Source organism: Sinocyclocheilus anshuiensis, unplaced genomic scaffold (assembly GCF_001515605.1).
Source record: "Sinocyclocheilus anshuiensis isolate Anshui unplaced genomic scaffold, SAMN03320099.WGS_v1.1 scaffold1946, whole genome shotgun sequence".
NCBI classification, from domain to species: Eukaryota; Metazoa; Chordata; class Actinopteri; order Cypriniformes; family Cyprinidae; genus Sinocyclocheilus; species Sinocyclocheilus anshuiensis.
Genome location: NW_015546151.1, coordinates 324,772 through 342,194, shown reverse-complemented (window position 1 = coordinate 342,194; position 17,423 = coordinate 324,772). Strand labels below are relative to the sequence as shown.

Sequence of the window (17,423 nt, the reverse complement as noted above, 5' to 3'; positions counted from 1 at the left end):
GTGCTGTAAGCTTTTGCAACAAAGTTACCCTATTTTAAAGACACAAATACACAGAATGAGCAAATGTTTAAGACTGAGATTTTTGTAATGGTAATTGATCAATATTTCTATGTATGTAAATAAAAGCCTATATTAAAATCTGTTCATCATATAAAGCAAATGTGTCTTTTTAGAAGACTTGGATTAAACCAATTTCAAAGCTTTAAATAATGATTGCCTTGAAAAAATGGATGGACAAAAAAAAAGCTCTGATGACGTCAGTTTGACGGCTTGGGGAGAATCCTCTTGTTAAGTATGACATAAGGACTGCTGTTTCCGGGTCCAGGCCTCTACTCATTTCACTTGAGAATACTATCTCAAACAGCCATTTATGAGCACTATTTAATTAATATTACATATTTAAGCTAAGCATTTAAAAATTTGCAGTGCACACTACAGTCGCCATGCTCACAGTGTCTTAGACACTAATATTTTAGTCTGGCAGAGCGTTAGGACCCAGAAGCGGTGAAGCATGATGTCAGACGTAACAAGAATATATTCTTAACCGCTCCTATCCAACTGTGAATCTGCTATGAGCAAGATAGGGGAAGGGGAAGTCGTGGCATATTGATATTTTTCAAGGTATTGAAGTTAGAAATTCCTGTATCACGACCACTAATTCACGCACTTTGTCAATAAGATAAAAGTGGGTTTTGTTCAGTCTTTTATCATAGATCATATTTTTTGGTAATTCATTAAATATCGCCGGCTAAAAAGTAACTAGTAACTAGTACTCAGAGTAGTTTTTGAGAGGAGTACTTTGTACTTTTACTTAAGTACTGTTTTTACACCAGTACTTTTACTTGTAATTGAGTATTATTTCAGCAATGTAACAGTACTTGTACTTAAGTACAAACTTTCAGTACTCTTTCCACCACTGAAAGGTTGGCATGAAGAGCTCAGTCTCTCATTACTGCAGCAGAACTGATGACTAGGTTTTCCAGTCCTGAGCAGATGTTGTACAGCGAAAGACTCTGTCCTGCTTTCTGTCTTGTAAATCCACCCTGCCTCCCATTTGGATGTGAGAGTCTTGGCACAGAGGGACATGACGAGGCAGCATTGTCAACATCGATCTGAGTTGAGGAAACAATGTTTACTCAAGGAGTTCTTTAGCTGGACTGTTTTCGCTCCTATAATTCCTGTAACTTTTCTGAGAGTGTTGAGTGGATTTGGACAGCACAAGTGAGATTTTAAAAGGGCCATATCAAGACAAATCAAGTGAGATCAAAAGTTTGTGTAATATGAAATCACGATCTCCACCCTTCTTCAGTCTGAGAAAATCTATTGAAACTAACCTGCAAAATACAGCTTGAACTCGGTTGTGCCTGCCTGGGCTGCTTGAAACATTGTCCACTAGTCACAGTAAGGTAACAAGAAGAAAGTGTGATAGATTGAATTAATATTAGTCAGAAAACAAAATGTGATAACTCGGTCTTCCAGAGACAGATTAAAAATTCCTCTTCATTTGTCGCAAAGATAATGTTTCAAATTTATGAGATGACCGTTGTTTTCCAGCATAATTGATTGAGTTGCATTTATACACTACCATTCAAAAGTTTGGGATCAAATTTTTTTTTCTTTGAAAGAACTAGTTTTAACTATCAAGAATATGCAATGTTACAAAAGCTTTCTATTTCAAATAAATGCTGTAATTTTGAACCTTCATTCACTCAAGAATCCAGTTTCCCCAAAAATAATAAGCAGAACAGCTTTTCAACATTGATAATAATAAGAAATGTTTCTTGAGCAGCAAATCAGCATATTAGAATGATTCCTGAATAAATCATGTGACGTTAAAGATTGGAACAATGGCTGCTAAAAATTCAGATTTACCATCACCGGAATAAATTGCATTTTAAAATGTATTCAAATAGAAAACAGGCATTCTAAATTGTAATAATATTTCACAATATGAATGTTTTACAGTTTTCTGATCAAAAGCATTGAAAAAATATCATTGACACCAAACTTTTGAACAGCAGTGCAGAGATGTATAATTTACAGCTTTTGCTAATTTTGTTTTGTAAATAAACAATCTTTGGAGAACTTTGGAAAAAAACATAACAATTAATGAAAAATCTAAATATTTCTTTCAAATATAAAAATACAGTAAAAGTCAAAACTAGACAGAGTCTGGAAAATGGTCTTGAGAAATTAAAATGTTTTTTGAGATTTATACGTTATATATAAACAAAGATTGAAGCATATGTGTTTGTGACATTTGCCTGTGAAAGCTTCAGAGGATTTCCTTGACTGAACTACGCTGAGAGCTCTCCATATGGAACAATGTACCTTTCTCCTCCCCCTGACAACAGCTGGAGAAGGTGAGTTCTGCCCCTAAAGCTATTAGGACCGATATAGTCCTGCACACACCCATCCACCGCCAACAAATATGTGTCTGTGCATTCATTACATACATTGTTACATTCTACTTCATGATCATATCTCCTGTCAGTTGCAGGGCAGAGTGCAAAGATGATGTTATCTTGAAACGAAGCCATCGTAGTGACATCAAACGGTGCTGCGAGAGAGATCATGTCACATTAGAGGGAGTGTTAATGTGTGTTTTGCATTTGCATAGGTTATCCCCACAGATGCCTGAAAAGAAAACAGTAATGACACATTTGTTTTTGTAGCGCAGGGAAAATCCGCATCCGCAGCGATAGATAAGACTTGCAAAAGGTTAGATAAAACAATAGTGTTCAAAGAGACATACGCACGTCGTTTTGTCGTTCTCGACTCTGAGGGAGATTATAAATCCTTTCTCTGACCACAAACGCTCACACGTTTGCTCTGCACAAATGCCGCTCTTCTCGTTCCAGCCCCCGTGAGGCATAACCATTGGACGGTTTTCCTCATTTGTTTGCTGAGGAGTCAATTGCAGCCAGTAATAAAAGGCTTAAGGAAGCTTCTCCTCATCATAGTCATGTTTTGAATGCAGGCTTGGCCAGCAGCCAGTATGCCTTCTTACCTGGGCTCCATGTTGACTTTTGAACTTGTAAAACTTTCAGAGTCCACGCCCTGTGGCATTGTTTACACCTGAAAACTGGTTGGCCTGATCAGCTTTGGCACAGCCTTCTGCTCCCGCTGTGTCGAAACACTGCTGTGACAGCCATATGCCATAGAGCGGCTCACATACGACACTATACACGAAACCCAGGGCTTTATCTTATTTATTTTATTGCTTTTAGATTGAAATGCGAAATTAAATTATAGTTCAAACTAGGGGTGGAACGGTTCAACTTACTTACGGTTCGGTATGTGCCATGTTTAGGAAAAATCTATACTGTCAAATAAAAATAAAGAAAATAAGAATAATCTATCTAACTACAACAGCACAAATAAATACAATAGAGTAAAGATACAAATAAAATAAACAGTGATTTTCAGTTTTTTTAGGTAGGTCTAACATTATTTTTCAGGTACAGAAAGGGTTTCAGGGTTTGCGCGTTTTGGATGAGCACACGCGCAAATCTTCTCACTGCGTGCGCGAGCTCGCATCTTCTGGCTCTTAAATGTTTAAACTGGCAAAGCTTAAACGAGTTTAGCTTAAACACAGATCAATGTGTGCTGTTCAGGTCTCACCTGTGCGTGCGCGCTATCAGCACCCGGGTGATGACAGAATAAATGCTCATATTCCAGCATACGGCATACGGCATTGAACAAGAGTGAATGGTTTGTCCAGGTTTTTTTTTTTTTTTTATCGCTGTTGTAATGTATTGGGAAGCCAGAATGCGCATCCATCAACAGAAACATATATTAGCCGAAACCTGTTTGTTTTATTTTTTCCATCGCTGTTGTTGTAATGTATTGGGAAGCCAGAATGCGCATCCATCAACAGAAACATATATTAGCCGAAACCTGTTTGTTTTATGTGTTATTTATAGCAAACCATATTACAGATTCGTTGTCAGATTTACGTTGAACCGTGGTCCTAGCGCGTGCCGAACCGTGTGTGGAGAACCATACGGTTCGATTTTTTTCCGCGAACCGTTCCACCCCTAGTTCAAACACTGATGTATAATTGTTTGTAATAATAGTTTGGAATTATTACAATTTTGTAATGTTTTTGAAAGAAGTCTCACCAAGGCTGCATGTATTGCAATTGATTGTAAATAAATTTATTGTGAATTAAAAAAAAAAAAAAAATGTATTCCTTTGATGGCAAAGCTGAATGAATGATAGCACAGTCTTCGGCATTAAATTATCCTTCAGAAATTCAGACAAGCGGATGAGTCCAGGATGCGAACGCAACACGTTTTCCTTAGCCTATAATGGTTTTCTATGTGTAAAATGCTTAATGCGTTAAAATGCATTGCGTTCTTATTTTGGGCTCATCTGCTTGTCTATACATAGAATGCTTTATTAAGAATGTTTACGGAGTTTTGTCTTTTAAAAACTCTCTCTTAAAGCATGAAGCCACGTTAAGCGTTTTCCTTATAACTGTTTTCTATCTGTGAAATGCTTAATTCGTAATTAAACGCATTGCGTTCTTATTATGGGCTTATTTGCTTGGATGTACATTGTATGATTTACTAATTATGTGTATACTGAGTTTGGTCTTTTAAAAACACTCTCAAATTAACGCATTAAGCCACGTTAAGCATTTTAGAATGTCCCCGTCAAAGTTGCGTTTGTTACTATAGCAACAGTAGACTCACGATGCATTGTATTTTAAAAATCAAGCAATCATTGTTAAAAGAACTGCTTTTGTTATGTCGAGATCATGAGAAAATTAAGTCGTGATCACGAGAAAACAACTCGTGTCGAGATCATGAGAAAATTAGGTCGTAATCACAAAACAAAAAATTCAAATAATGCATGGCCTCTTAGAACTTCTGTATTAAGCAGCAGTTTTTAACATTGATAAGAACCATTATTAATTAATAACAGCATCAAAATAATTGATAATAACGGAGTAACAAATCAGCATATTAAAATTATTTCTCAAGGATCATGTGACACTGAAGACTGGAGAAATTGCTGCTAAAAATGTTGGCTTTGGCTTTGGATTAAATTATTTTTAAAAATACATTCAAATAGAAATAGAATTTATTTGAAAGTATAATAATGTCACAATATCACTGTTTTTGCAGTACTTTTGATAAAATAAATGCAGCCTTGGTGGGCATAAACATTAAAAAACATTAAACATTTGAAAAACACAAAGAATTCATGGTTGTTCCAAACTTTAGTAGTGTAGTTGGTGTGTATAGAAGCAGATGGGGGTAGCAGAGGATAATGCTCTCCTGTGGAGTTTAGCTGAATATATGATCTTAGGCAAACTTTTAGAGCTTCATTATAAATGCATAAACAGTGAGCGGTTCACTCCACTTCAAGGGGCGTCTCAGAGGCATCTTATGAATCATGAAACATAGGATTCAGAGGATCAAGCACAGTTAGATCTTCACCACTACAATGTATATTTCTGAAGTTTTTACATTGCTTTCCTGTTAAACTTTTTTAATTAAATCCAGTTTTCTTCTCTTCTTCAGGAGTGTTGTCATTGTTTGTTCAAATTGTGTCCTGGTGAAGCCTGAATACTAACCACAGCATTTCTCTCTGATTCTAACCGTCTCTTTTTCTTCCTCAAGGATGAATGTTCAGCTATTCCTCAAATCTCTTCTCAGTGTAAACAGCACTAACTAAACCTGCCAGATCTTTTGCTAGCTACCCCTCAGAGCCGCCCTCCTCTATCCTCAGAACAGATTGTGAGCTCAGCGTGTTTGTAAGCCCCCTCCCTCTTTGCTCTTTGCATTCGCTAATGACAGTGGTCGATGTTTTGGTTTGGTTTTTGTTTTATTCCGGTATGCCCGTTTGACCTTGCACAGATATGTGTGATTGAATTGTGGGTGTGCTGCTGTGTCTTTTTTTTTTCTTTTGGTACCTTGTGCTCTAATATCAACTCGCGTGAATAAACGAAGAGCCGAACAGATGTTTTCTGTCTGCGTGGACATTAGAGGTTAAGCTAGATTTAGGAGGAGTCGGAGAGCAATCGCAAATGATTTTTGGCATTTTTAATGATGCTGGTGGTGTTTGTGTTGTCTGCCGTTTGTTGTCTGACAGTGTGACACGTCACAGAAAATCTGCAGGTTTACTAGTGTTTGGTTTGTGCAGTTGTAAAATGGCTCAAGGGATGTCTGCTTGGATGTTTGTGATGCTTTAACGCATGTTAAGAAAAGGCATAAGGAACTAGTTACTTCTTTGCTCATGGGAGAAATCAAGGCCAGTTGGCAACAAATCGGTGATTATGGTTTTAGGGGCAGTGTTCATGAAGGTTCAGTGGGACTTTCCATGAAAAGAGTATAAAGTAGGGCCTTAAAATGATAGATTTTTTTTTCTTTTCCGTGTTCGTAGATGTTTAACATTCAGAAAATGTTTTTAAGGGGTTAAACTAATTATATGAGCATTATATTCTGAGGTTTGCAACAAAATGAAAGCGTTTCAATCAAATAGATAATAAAAAAATAAAAAAAATAAAAATTTACATAAAAAGCCTGTGTAACAGGGTTGCAAATTTAGCCTAAATTAAACTATCACTCGGCAGCATCTAGCTAGTTTGGGACCAAATGTTGGTTTATAGTTATTGATAAAACATGCTTTATTTTAGATGAATGAAAGGGAATTTGTTTGATTTGATTTATTTTTTAATAATTTGTTAACGGGGCTAAATGACTTTCACAGTTGTTCATGATTTATTGAATAAGGATTAAGGATAATGAATTTAAAAATACTTTTTACTTACAATTTCTTCCCAAAAACACTGGCTGAAATCACATCAGGCTTCCTGATGCATCCAGTTTTGACTGTAATTCTACTAATTTTGACTAAATGTTTGTAATTGAGGAAAATCATGCAAGAAGCAGATTTAAATTGAAATTAAATATTGAAACACTTAAATGTTACATTTTTGCATTTTTGGTAGATTAAATAGTATTGGTTCAGTAGAAAACATTTTTAATTATTAACAGTGTTTCTTTTAGTATTATAAATGTCTTAAAAAAATCTTAATTCACCCTAAAAAAAGACCTAAAAACCTCTTAAATCGGAGCAGACAGTCTCTGTTTACAGCTCTCTCAACACATCTGTGATGCATTACCTACCGCAGCACACACTGGGCAAGGGTTAATGAGCTGAAAAGGGCGTCAACACAGCTCCTTAACCCCTTCCGTCCATTCACCACACAACTTGCAGATTTCTGTTGCTTATTCACACAATAACCTGGTGTATGGGTGGCGGATGTGTTTTGAGTTCAGTTCACAGGGCCTCACATCTACCACCAGAAAAGGAAATGTGAGTGGACTGAGGTAGTATGTTGCCAAATAAAAGATGTTGTTGGCATTGAAATGATCGAGAGAAAGATCGGCTGATACTGTAACATTAATATAAAGTGTTTTGGAGACTTTTAACGTCCATTCCTTTCAACATTTTTCTTTGACTATTCTCACAACATATTCTCACGTGGATTTGTGACTCTTATAGTACTACCATTTAATGTGGTGTGCAATCTGAATGTCAGTGTTTTAGTGTGCCCCAGTGTTCAGTTGCGTCCGTAGGGACGACAGTGCTACTATGATACTTTCAGGCTCAGCGCTCCCTGGGGTACAGCTGTCCCTCTGGTGTCTGGGTAAACAGGGCTGGTTCTGAATCCTAGGCAACATCCATACGTTTCCCTGTGGAGCTCAGCTGGACTGGGTCAGGAACACGGGTCAGCGCTGTCCTCTTAGTCCCACGCTCTCCCATCCTGGATCTGAGCCTCTGCTCTTCCCAGACAAGACTTCCTCTGGGATGTTTTCTAGAAAGGCATTCGTCCTGACTCAAGTGTGATTCAATAGCGATAAGCTTTCATTGAAGAATCTCTCCGTTTTTGGTGGTCTGCCTGATGCCAGTTTAAAAACATCTGTTTTTCACGTTGTCTTTGACCACAGGTCAGCTTTATATAACAATCTGTTTATGAATCCTTTTCTAGCAACTTTTACCAAGACCTGCTTTTGTTAGGAGTCTATATAATGCTATACTGCTAGGTAATTGCAACGTTTTTCTCGCAATTGTGAGTTAACATCTTGCCATTCGTGATACAAATCGTTCAGAATTGCATGATACAAACTAGCAATTCTGACTTTTTTTCTCAGAATTGTGAGATATAACCTTGCAATTCTGAAAAAGTTACAATTGCGAGATATAAACACGCAATTCTGAGAAGTTTATTCTGAATTTATTTCTTGCAATTGCGAGTTTATATCCCACAATTCTGACTTTTTCCTCGTAACGACTTAACTCGCAGTTCTGAGAAAAAATCACGCAATCTGAGAAATAAAGTCAGAATTGCCAGTTTATATCTCGCAATTCTGACTTTTAGGGTTGGGCCGATAGACGATGCCATCGTCCGTCACCGATGGCTGTTAGACATCACGATGTTGAGCCGACATCGTGATCCCAATAGCCTACCGTGTTCGGAAAGAAAATTACGTGTACTACGGAACTCATAAAGGGAATAAATACAAGATGGGATGAAAATATATATTTCAATACTTTCTCTCGCAGTTATATCATTGGGCAATTACACTGTATATAAATTGCGGGCATCAGGTAGCCGCTTATGCCTGGCATTGAAACTGCTTTTGAATGCACGATCACTTTTTAGTTTCACTTTCACTTTTGAGATTCGCGATAGCACGTACTTTGCTTATACTATGGAGCGGCAGTACTTACCACACATTTGACAAGATTAGATGTTTGTCAGTGGTGCTGAGGATCTGCAAATCATTCGCTATCGTCCTCAGTCATCTCTCCTTACTCTGTTTATGTGGTAAGTGAACTTTTACAGTATGTACTGTAATGTAACAGGCAAACGTTATTTGTTTTCCGTGCCTTTCTGAATACGGATTCACGCTTCAGACACACCACCTAAACCCGCCCCCCGGACGATGTTATCGTCCATCGCGATGTTTCACTGTAGACATCGTCCGATGCCAATTTTGTAGACATCGCCCAACCCTAATTTTGTAGACATCGCCCAACCCTACTGATTTATTACTCACTATTGCGAGTTTGTATCACGCAATTCTGAGAAAAAAAGTCAGAATTGTACGATTTAAAATCGCAGTTGCAAGAAAAAATGTCAGAATTGTGAAAAAGTCACAAATAACTTTTTTTTTTTTTTTTTTTTTTTTTTTCCTTAAAATCATACATTTTTGTACAATTCACATTGCAGTAATTTGTACGAAATTGCCACCTCGTAAAATAGTTCTGTTTTCCTTTCAAATTACTTTTTTTTTTTTTTTTTTTTTTTTGTCCGTAAATGCTGACAACATTTTTATTTTTGGGTGAACTATCCCTTTAACATAACTAATAGACATAAAGTGATGCGTATTTGTGAGTCAAACATTCATTTCTGTAGCAGTCCTGAATGTTTAAAATACAAAAATACATTTACCAGGTGAATATATTTATCTTCAAAAAATGTATTAGTTTGAGTGTCATACATTTGAACTAAATGAATATTGCGTGTTCCACAGTTAGCCGTATTTTATCCATGTTCATACTTTTTAACTGAATAAATTATTTTTTTTAGATAAAAGATATTTATGCTGATTCTAAGCAATCCGAATAAATGCATTTTGAAAATCTGATTTAAAGACATAAAATCCAATTGTGCAATTAGTTAATAATCAACTAATAAACATTTATTAATAACTGACAATGCATCATATGTTTATTAGTTTGTTAAAACAGTGAAATTCAAAATGGATGGAAATTGTATATGCATTTGAAATATTAAATATCTCTCCATCATGGGTGTTCGACAGGCACTGACTTTATGCAGCTAAGCCTTAATACACTTTAAAACCGGAGTGCAGACCAGCTTTACAGGAAAATGTGAAGGAAGGCCATTTTCTGTTGTTACAAGGAGTATCTTTTCTTTTCCCGCACTGGCTGCAGTGTATTGGTGGAGTATTACATCACCCTAGTGTGGTCTGGCATACTGTAGCCTCTCCGTCAGTAGAGCGGCTACAGGAAATCTGTTTATTATTTCTCTTTATTGTCTTAGTGATAGGAATATATTAACCCTCTTAGTGGGAACCAGCTTCCCTGTTCTGGCATACAGCAGCGTGCACAGGCTACATCTGCTGGACTGCGTGTGCATCTACACTGTGAACATGGATCATTATACACCCATGTCTAGTTTTATGCTCTTGCCACACTTGCCATATGTTATTACTCGCCATGAGTAATGAAATAGCTGAGTTATTATATCAGTGGTTACAGATAGAAATATTTTGTTAGCTTCATATACACTGCAGTTTAAAAGTTTGGGGTCAGGATGATTTTTCTATATTTTTTTTAAAAGAAGTCTGTTATGCTTACCAAAGTGACATTTATTTGATCAAAAATGCAGTAAAAATATTATTTTACAATGATGCCAAAGCTGAATTTTCAGTGTCACATAATCCTTCAGAAATCATTTTAATATGCTGATTTAGTGCCCAAGAAACTTTTCTTATTATCAATGTAGAGTTGTTTTGCTTAATTTTTAAGATACTTTTTTCGTCTTGTTTGATGAATAGAAAGCGGAGTAAAAGGGCTGTCAAATCGATTAATCGCATGATTTGCATCCAAAATAAATGTCTGTTTACATAATAGTGTGTGTATGTACTGTGTATATTTATATGTATATATAAATACACGCACATACATTATATATCTTTAAGAAATATATGAATTTATATATATTACAAGTCATATATAAATATAAAAATATATACACACGTAAATGTTTCTTAAATATATGTGTGCATTTATACATGCATATAAATAAACACAGTACACGCACACATATATTATCTAAACACAGACTTTTATTTTGGATGCGATTAATCGATTTGACAGCCCTAATTAGTAACCTTCCAAATGTCTTTACTGTTAACTTTGATCAAATTAAAAACTAAATAGAAGTATTAAAAAAAACACTTAGGAACACCAACATTTTGAACAGTAGTTTTATTTAATTAGTTAGAAGTTAACAGTACATTATGTGTGTTCCCTGACCCATGACCTTTCTGTTGAAAGCACCATGCTTTACCCTAGCAACCACATAGCAATCCCAGGCGTCATGAAAGCAAGTTCCACAATAAAGTTCTGGTCGCATTTCATTTAGAAATAGTCTCTGAATTGCGTGGCTGTCACAAAGATTAAGGTTTTTATTCTTGTCGATTGCATTTGTGGCCAGTAAGATGTATTTGTTTATTTGGTTGAGTCTATATCCTGAATTGCCAGTGTTATTGCTCTGCTGAGGTGTTGCCTGCGTGTTTCTTTTGCTTCATTAACCATTGAAGATATTATAGCACTTTTGTTTGCTCTCAGACGTGGCAGCTCCAATCTAATTGAAGCAGTAAATCAGTGCTGCACAGTATTAGACTAACCTGGGGGAATAGGCTCTGATTTCTACACCTCTGTTTTTGTTTTCTTGAAGGTGTCACAGAGGAATTTCCACCCTGCTCTCTTCTCTTTTTGTCTCTCTCGCTTGCTCGTCCTACTGTACTAACCCCTGAGCCAGGGCTACAGGCTCAGTGCAGTAGTGATTAACACGTGACTGTTTCCATTTCTAAAGGGAGCAACCGCCATGGACCGAAGAGAAACGACCTGGATTTAGATTATTATCACAGCTTAACAGGTGACCTTTGACTTTCAAGTTTCTCTCTCACAGATCTCCTTTGGACCTGTGTCTTTTTTTTCTTCTTTCTGTCATCCCCTGCAGATTGCCTTTTCTCAGCTTTTTATCCTTAGATTTGATTAAAACTGTTTCTTGATCAAGTCTTCATACAAACAGAATGATTTCAAGCCAATCACAGGTGCTGTTTCTCTACTCAGACGGCTATTCTACGTAAACTAATATGTCACTGTACCAAACTAATCCAAACCAGGGATCATTATTTCTACTAATCTGTTTTTCCCCCCTTTACCTCACTCATTATTGTGATGTAGAGTGACTTCACCCTTGAACTTTTCCTCTACAAATAGAAAAAAGAAGACTGTTTTTTTGTTTTTTTTTACGTCACTTGATAATGGTTTAAAGGTCAGACCTGATAAAGCAGAGAGAAGCACAGGAGTACAGTAAGGTGCTCTTGAGAGTGCTCTCTTCATGTGTAGTTGCTTGATGAAGGCAGTGAGCGAGGGCAAAGGGTCATGTTGGCATGGCTCGGCTCAGCAGTTTTTTTGGTGGCTCACTGACCGAGCTGTTTTCCTCCTTTCTTCCTCTCTCCTTCTGCCACAGAACAAACTCTGACTCAGCTCTGCACACCAGCGCCATGAGCCCAAACCCACAGGATCCTTTTGGCAAGAACCAGCAGATGGGCAGAGGACCTCCTCAGCGAAACGGTGAGCTCGGACTCCTCCTCCTCAAACATACTGTAGCTTTAAAAGCCATTGTTATTGCATGGCATAACAGTGTGGTTGAAACAGAAATGCAGGGGGTCAAATGGATTGTACAATGTCAGTCATGGATGACAAATCAATGATTTATACCAGACCCAAATCAAACGGTCCCACCCGACACAGCTGGGGCTCACTGTCATGTTGTTTGTCTATTCGTCTTGGTTACAAACACAGGCATTTCAGATGGTATGCTGAAAATGACTGACAATCAAAAAAAGGATGTTCCCTCTACCCTTATTTTTCTGATTTCTAGAGCTCTCGAAAACAAATTAATGTACAGCCCCACAAGCTTTTTAGATGCAATAGTCTGGCTCATAGTCCCCTAAAATCATACGAAGCCAGAGTTCACAGACACATGCTGCAGTGAAGATGTTTGTTAGACTATAGGATTATGTCATAGGGTGGGATGATCAGTGTTTCATCATTACAACAGTGAAAGTCTGGCGGAAAAAGTTATGGCTGTGCCGATACAATTATGTATTGATCTTTATTTCATGATATTGCATCAGCACTTCGGGTCCTTTTCAATATATTTTGCATTCATTAATATAATTTCCTTCAGATTGAGTAATAAAAAACTGGGTATGGGTGTGCGTTTTGCGGTTTATGATCTGGTTGTGTATTACTGATGTTTGTTACATATAAGCCTTGCTTTGCAGATTGTTACATCACATCCCTTTCTAGTATTCCCTTTCACGTGAAAGCTTTACAGGATTTACATGGTCATGACGTGAAGAGTTCATGTAACATTACACAGACTATTACAGTAATCTCATGCCAACATGTACACAACCATTCAAAAGTTTGGGGTCAGTAAGATACTTTTCTTTCTTTCTTTCTTTCTTTCTTTCTAGAATAAATGAATACTCTTATTCAGCAAGGATGCATTAAAGGGGTCATGAACTGCCTTTGTTTTTTATTTTGTACTGTTCTCTGAGGTCCACTTATAATGTTATCAAGATTTTTACATCAAAAAACATCATTTAGAAGTAATAGACCATTTTCTGTCCTGTTTTGGCCCCCCTCATCAGACCGCTCTGTTTGAGGCTTGACAGATTGTAGACTCGGAAGTAAATGCCCACTGCTATGATCTGCTAACAGTTGTGTATGTTTGACAGCGTACATCCTACACAGATGGATGCTGCTGTGTTTTAGGTTAAAAACGCATAAATACTCAGTACACATCAAATGAACTGTAATAACATACAAACCAATAGTGACCACGTAATAAAACCTAATGTTGGAATGAAGGAAGGCAGTGCAAAGACTGTGTTTTTCCACAACTTGGCACTGCACAGTGTTTTGTTGTCTTTGGAGCCATCTTCATCGTTTTGACCTGTAATAACATACAAACCAATAGTGACCACGTAATAAAAACTCACACTTGTGTGTTGCGACATTACTGTCGGATCCAATATAGTTGACACAGCATCGTCTTTTAGTTGAAAATCCTGCGTCAAATTGTGCCTTGTTTGTATACAAATCCACGGTAAAATGAAGTAAACAAAGGACCTTACTAATGCGGTCTGAAACTTCATTAAAAATAAAGTTCATCCACTCTTTCCTAATGTTGGAATTGCGAATCGGTGGGCGGGGCTAAACAGGCAGCGATGTAGAAGCAGGCGTTTCGAATGAATTAGAAGCATCTTCTTCTGCAGAGGTGGTGTTTAGCCACACTATTTTGTCATGAAGTGGCACATTCCTTAACCTGTTTTGGCATATTGGCTTCAATGTAAGCTGATTATAGACTGAGGAAGTTTTGAGTTCTGAAACTCACAGGATGTTTTATAGTGCAATGACCTTTTATATGTCAAAAGATCAAGGGAATTTGGATTTCTCAGTTCATGACCCCTTTAAAACAAATTTTCAATTGGCCAGAGAGGGATTTATCTTTTTTGAATCATTACAATATTGTTGTGTGGGACACAGTGAGCTCAGAGACTGCAAGCTAAGCATTTAAAAACTCACACTACATACTAATGGTGTGCTTTGAATGAATAGTGCTCTTAAAGGGCTGTAGAGATAATGTAGTAATCTCACATGAAATGGAGTAGAGGCTTAAACAGTATTTGATATGTCATCACGGATTGCCTAGCCCATTTACATTTTCTTTGTAAATCTGCTGGGTTTTTTTTTTATAACTTCGGGAGGAGTCAATTATTTTCCCTTAATCAATATATAATAATCTTCTCTTAAGACAATGTCACAAAAATGTAATTTTTATTGAACCTGTGATGTTCTGTTTATTACTTGCTCTCTCACAAATTGATTTGCAAGCATTTAGGCTTGAGTTTGCGGCTCATCTGCACTGCATATCCAAGATAAAAGCATCTTTGTGTGTTATATCTTTCTGTTTAGTCAGTAGGATTAAATAAGATAGTGAATGAAGATGTGGAGCAACTATGATGGTCACATGTACACCGAGATATGGAGCGTTATAACTCAGAGGATGTCTGTGGAACAGGGCAGTTGTTTTCTCAGATCAATCTGATAAGAAACAGCTTCACTTAAGGACATGGCAGACAGCAGGCATTTAATATCTGTCTGGCAGCTCATCTGAATTATGCACACAGTTGACTGTGTGGAGGTGTGCTGTGAGGCTCATGTAATGTGAACAAGTACAAACCAGCCTCTCACATGGGACAAAAATTTGTCTCGCTTCCGCTATCACAGTGGTCTCATCCCAAACCTGCCAGCCAACTCAACTGTGTGATGCAACTGTGCTATTCATGTGTGGATCTCCCAAAAGCATCGTATCGTAACTGTGTGCCACGTTCAACCGCTTGACTCTGACCCTACTGGGATTTATGATTTGACACCAGCTATAATAAGAACTGCTGTTTTTTTCTTTATATAACAACTGATTTGGTGTAAGATTTTGCTGTTTTTTGGGAGCTTGCTATAGGTAATTCTAGATAAATTGATTGCAGATAATGTACTTTAACAAACTTTGGTGTTTTTTAAAGGTACTTTTACACTTTAAGATAAAACATGACAAAACTCTGGACTCAGGCCAATGTTTTTCTGTTCTAGTTGTCTTTTTCTGTCAGTTATGGCGTTGAATGAGACTCTCAGTGAGGGGGAAATGAGGTGTCGCCGTACTTTTTGTTTGATTCATTGTGCGTCGCAGTTGGGCGTCTGAGACCGGCAGCTTTGCTGAAGCGGTGGAGCTGGTTGATCTGGCTCTGGGCCCACACTGTATCGGTTCTGGGCCAACCAGCATCAGCAGAGGAAGCAGAAAGGAGGTTTGTTTTCCACAGGATCTATGTGGTGCACACAAAACAATGCCTCTCCATTGATTCATTTTACGCTTGTGGTCACAGATTTCTCCCGATATACATTTTTTTGTCCTTTCCTTTTTTTTCCTCCTCATGGGGTGTTCCTTAAAGAGACAGTGGACACTAAGAAGCCATTTTCAGTTCCCCCCTCTGGAGTTTGTGCCCCCAGTCTTCAGTGGGTGGAGTGAGTGTGCACTCTGAATGACTCATTTCAATGAATCAAATGTTTGTACGAAGACTGAACTGAACTCTTAAAGCTTAAAGGGGTCATATGATGTTGCTAAAGAGGCTTGAGTGAGCGGGGCCCGGCGGATTCGACAAAGGAGGCTTGCGGCAACCACATGTGACGACCCCGGGCTGGACTCTGCTTCGTCCACGGTGAAAGCCAATCCGGCGATTGACAATGCGAAGTTTATGTTTTTCCTCAGCAACCAGCACGGATCAGCTCCAGGCATGAGGAAGCGGATATCGTCCTCTTTTGGAAGGCCAAACAAAGTAGTTTCGCTTTCACAATGAAACATAGCGCCTTCACGACATGGTGGCGGTGACGGCAACAATACTACAGCGAGAATAAAATAACTTTTTTGCATGAACATTTGGGCGGCGTTATGCAAATCTTCCCACACAGTGACGTAGCTATGTGGGGGCATTCACAATGAAACATAGCGCCTTCACGACATGGTGGCGGTGACGGCAACAATACTACAGCGAGAATAAAATAACTTTTTTGCATGAACATTTGGGCGGCGTTATGCAAATCTTCCCACACAGTGACGTAGATATGTGGGGGCATGTTAGAACGAGCCGTTTTAGGTAGGTGTGGCTGACTCTTAACTTTTATAAAGAATATCTCTTTGGATTTGAGACTTTAGTCTTTGCAACTTTACAGATCTTCGTTATGCACCAAGAGCTTGTAACACTCCAAAGAGAAAGGAAAAATTTAAATCACATCATATGACCCCTTTAAGACATGTTCAAAGGTTTGTTGTCAGATAGCGTTATTTGTTTGTTTGAAAGAAATCAATGCTTTTATTGAAAATGTTTTAATAAAATGCTTTTATAAAAAAGTGATAGTAAATAGATTTATAATTTTAAAAAAGAATCCTGAAAAAAATATATTGTTTCCACAAAAATATTAAGCAGCACCACTGTTTGCAGCATTGATAATAATGAGAAATGTTTCTGGAGCAGCAAATCAGCATATTAGAATGATTTCTGAAGGATCATGTGACACTGAGGACTAGAGTAAGTAAGGGCTGCTGAAAATTCAGCTTTGCCATCACAAGAATAAATGATTTTAAAATATATATAAAAATGTGTTTTATTTTAAATGTAATTGTTTAATATTTCATAATATTAATTTCAAAATGCTTGATGAGCATGAGACTTTAAAAAATAAAAGCTTTAAAACATTTTGTCAACCCCAAACTTTTCAGAAGTTTCTAGTTACTTTTTGCACTTTTCCACTGCATGGTACGGCTCGGTACGGTTCACTTTTGGGGGGTTTTCCACTGGGTACAGTACCTGGTACTTTTTTTTTAGTACCACCTCGGTTGAGGTTCCAAGTGAACCGTACCGTTACCAAAACGTGACGTGAAACTCTGCTGATCACGGATTGGCCGGAGAGAATCGTAACTACCTGCGTCACTGAACTTGCGACACAAACACAAT

General features: G+C 37.6%; 1 protein-coding gene across 6 annotated transcripts in view; it reads left to right on the top strand.

Moving 5' to 3' along the window:
- The window catches only part of LOC107701275 (CREB-regulated transcription coactivator 3-like), a 51,982-nt gene that overhangs the window by 17,873 nt on the left and 16,686 nt on the right, over positions 1-17,423 (top strand). For 4 of the 6 annotated variants that reach the window (XM_016503245.1, XM_016503244.1, XM_016503247.1 and 1 more), the window contains 3 exons: positions 2,302-2,363; positions 11,651-11,713; positions 12,314-12,417. In XM_016503245.1, the coding sequence (XP_016358731.1) occupies positions 2,302-2,363; positions 11,651-11,713; positions 12,314-12,417 (229 nt within the window). The remainder of the gene's footprint in view (positions 1-2,301; positions 2,364-11,650; positions 11,714-12,313; positions 12,418-17,423) is intronic. The other 2 variants (XM_016503249.1, XM_016503248.1) reach the window with 1 other exon arrangement.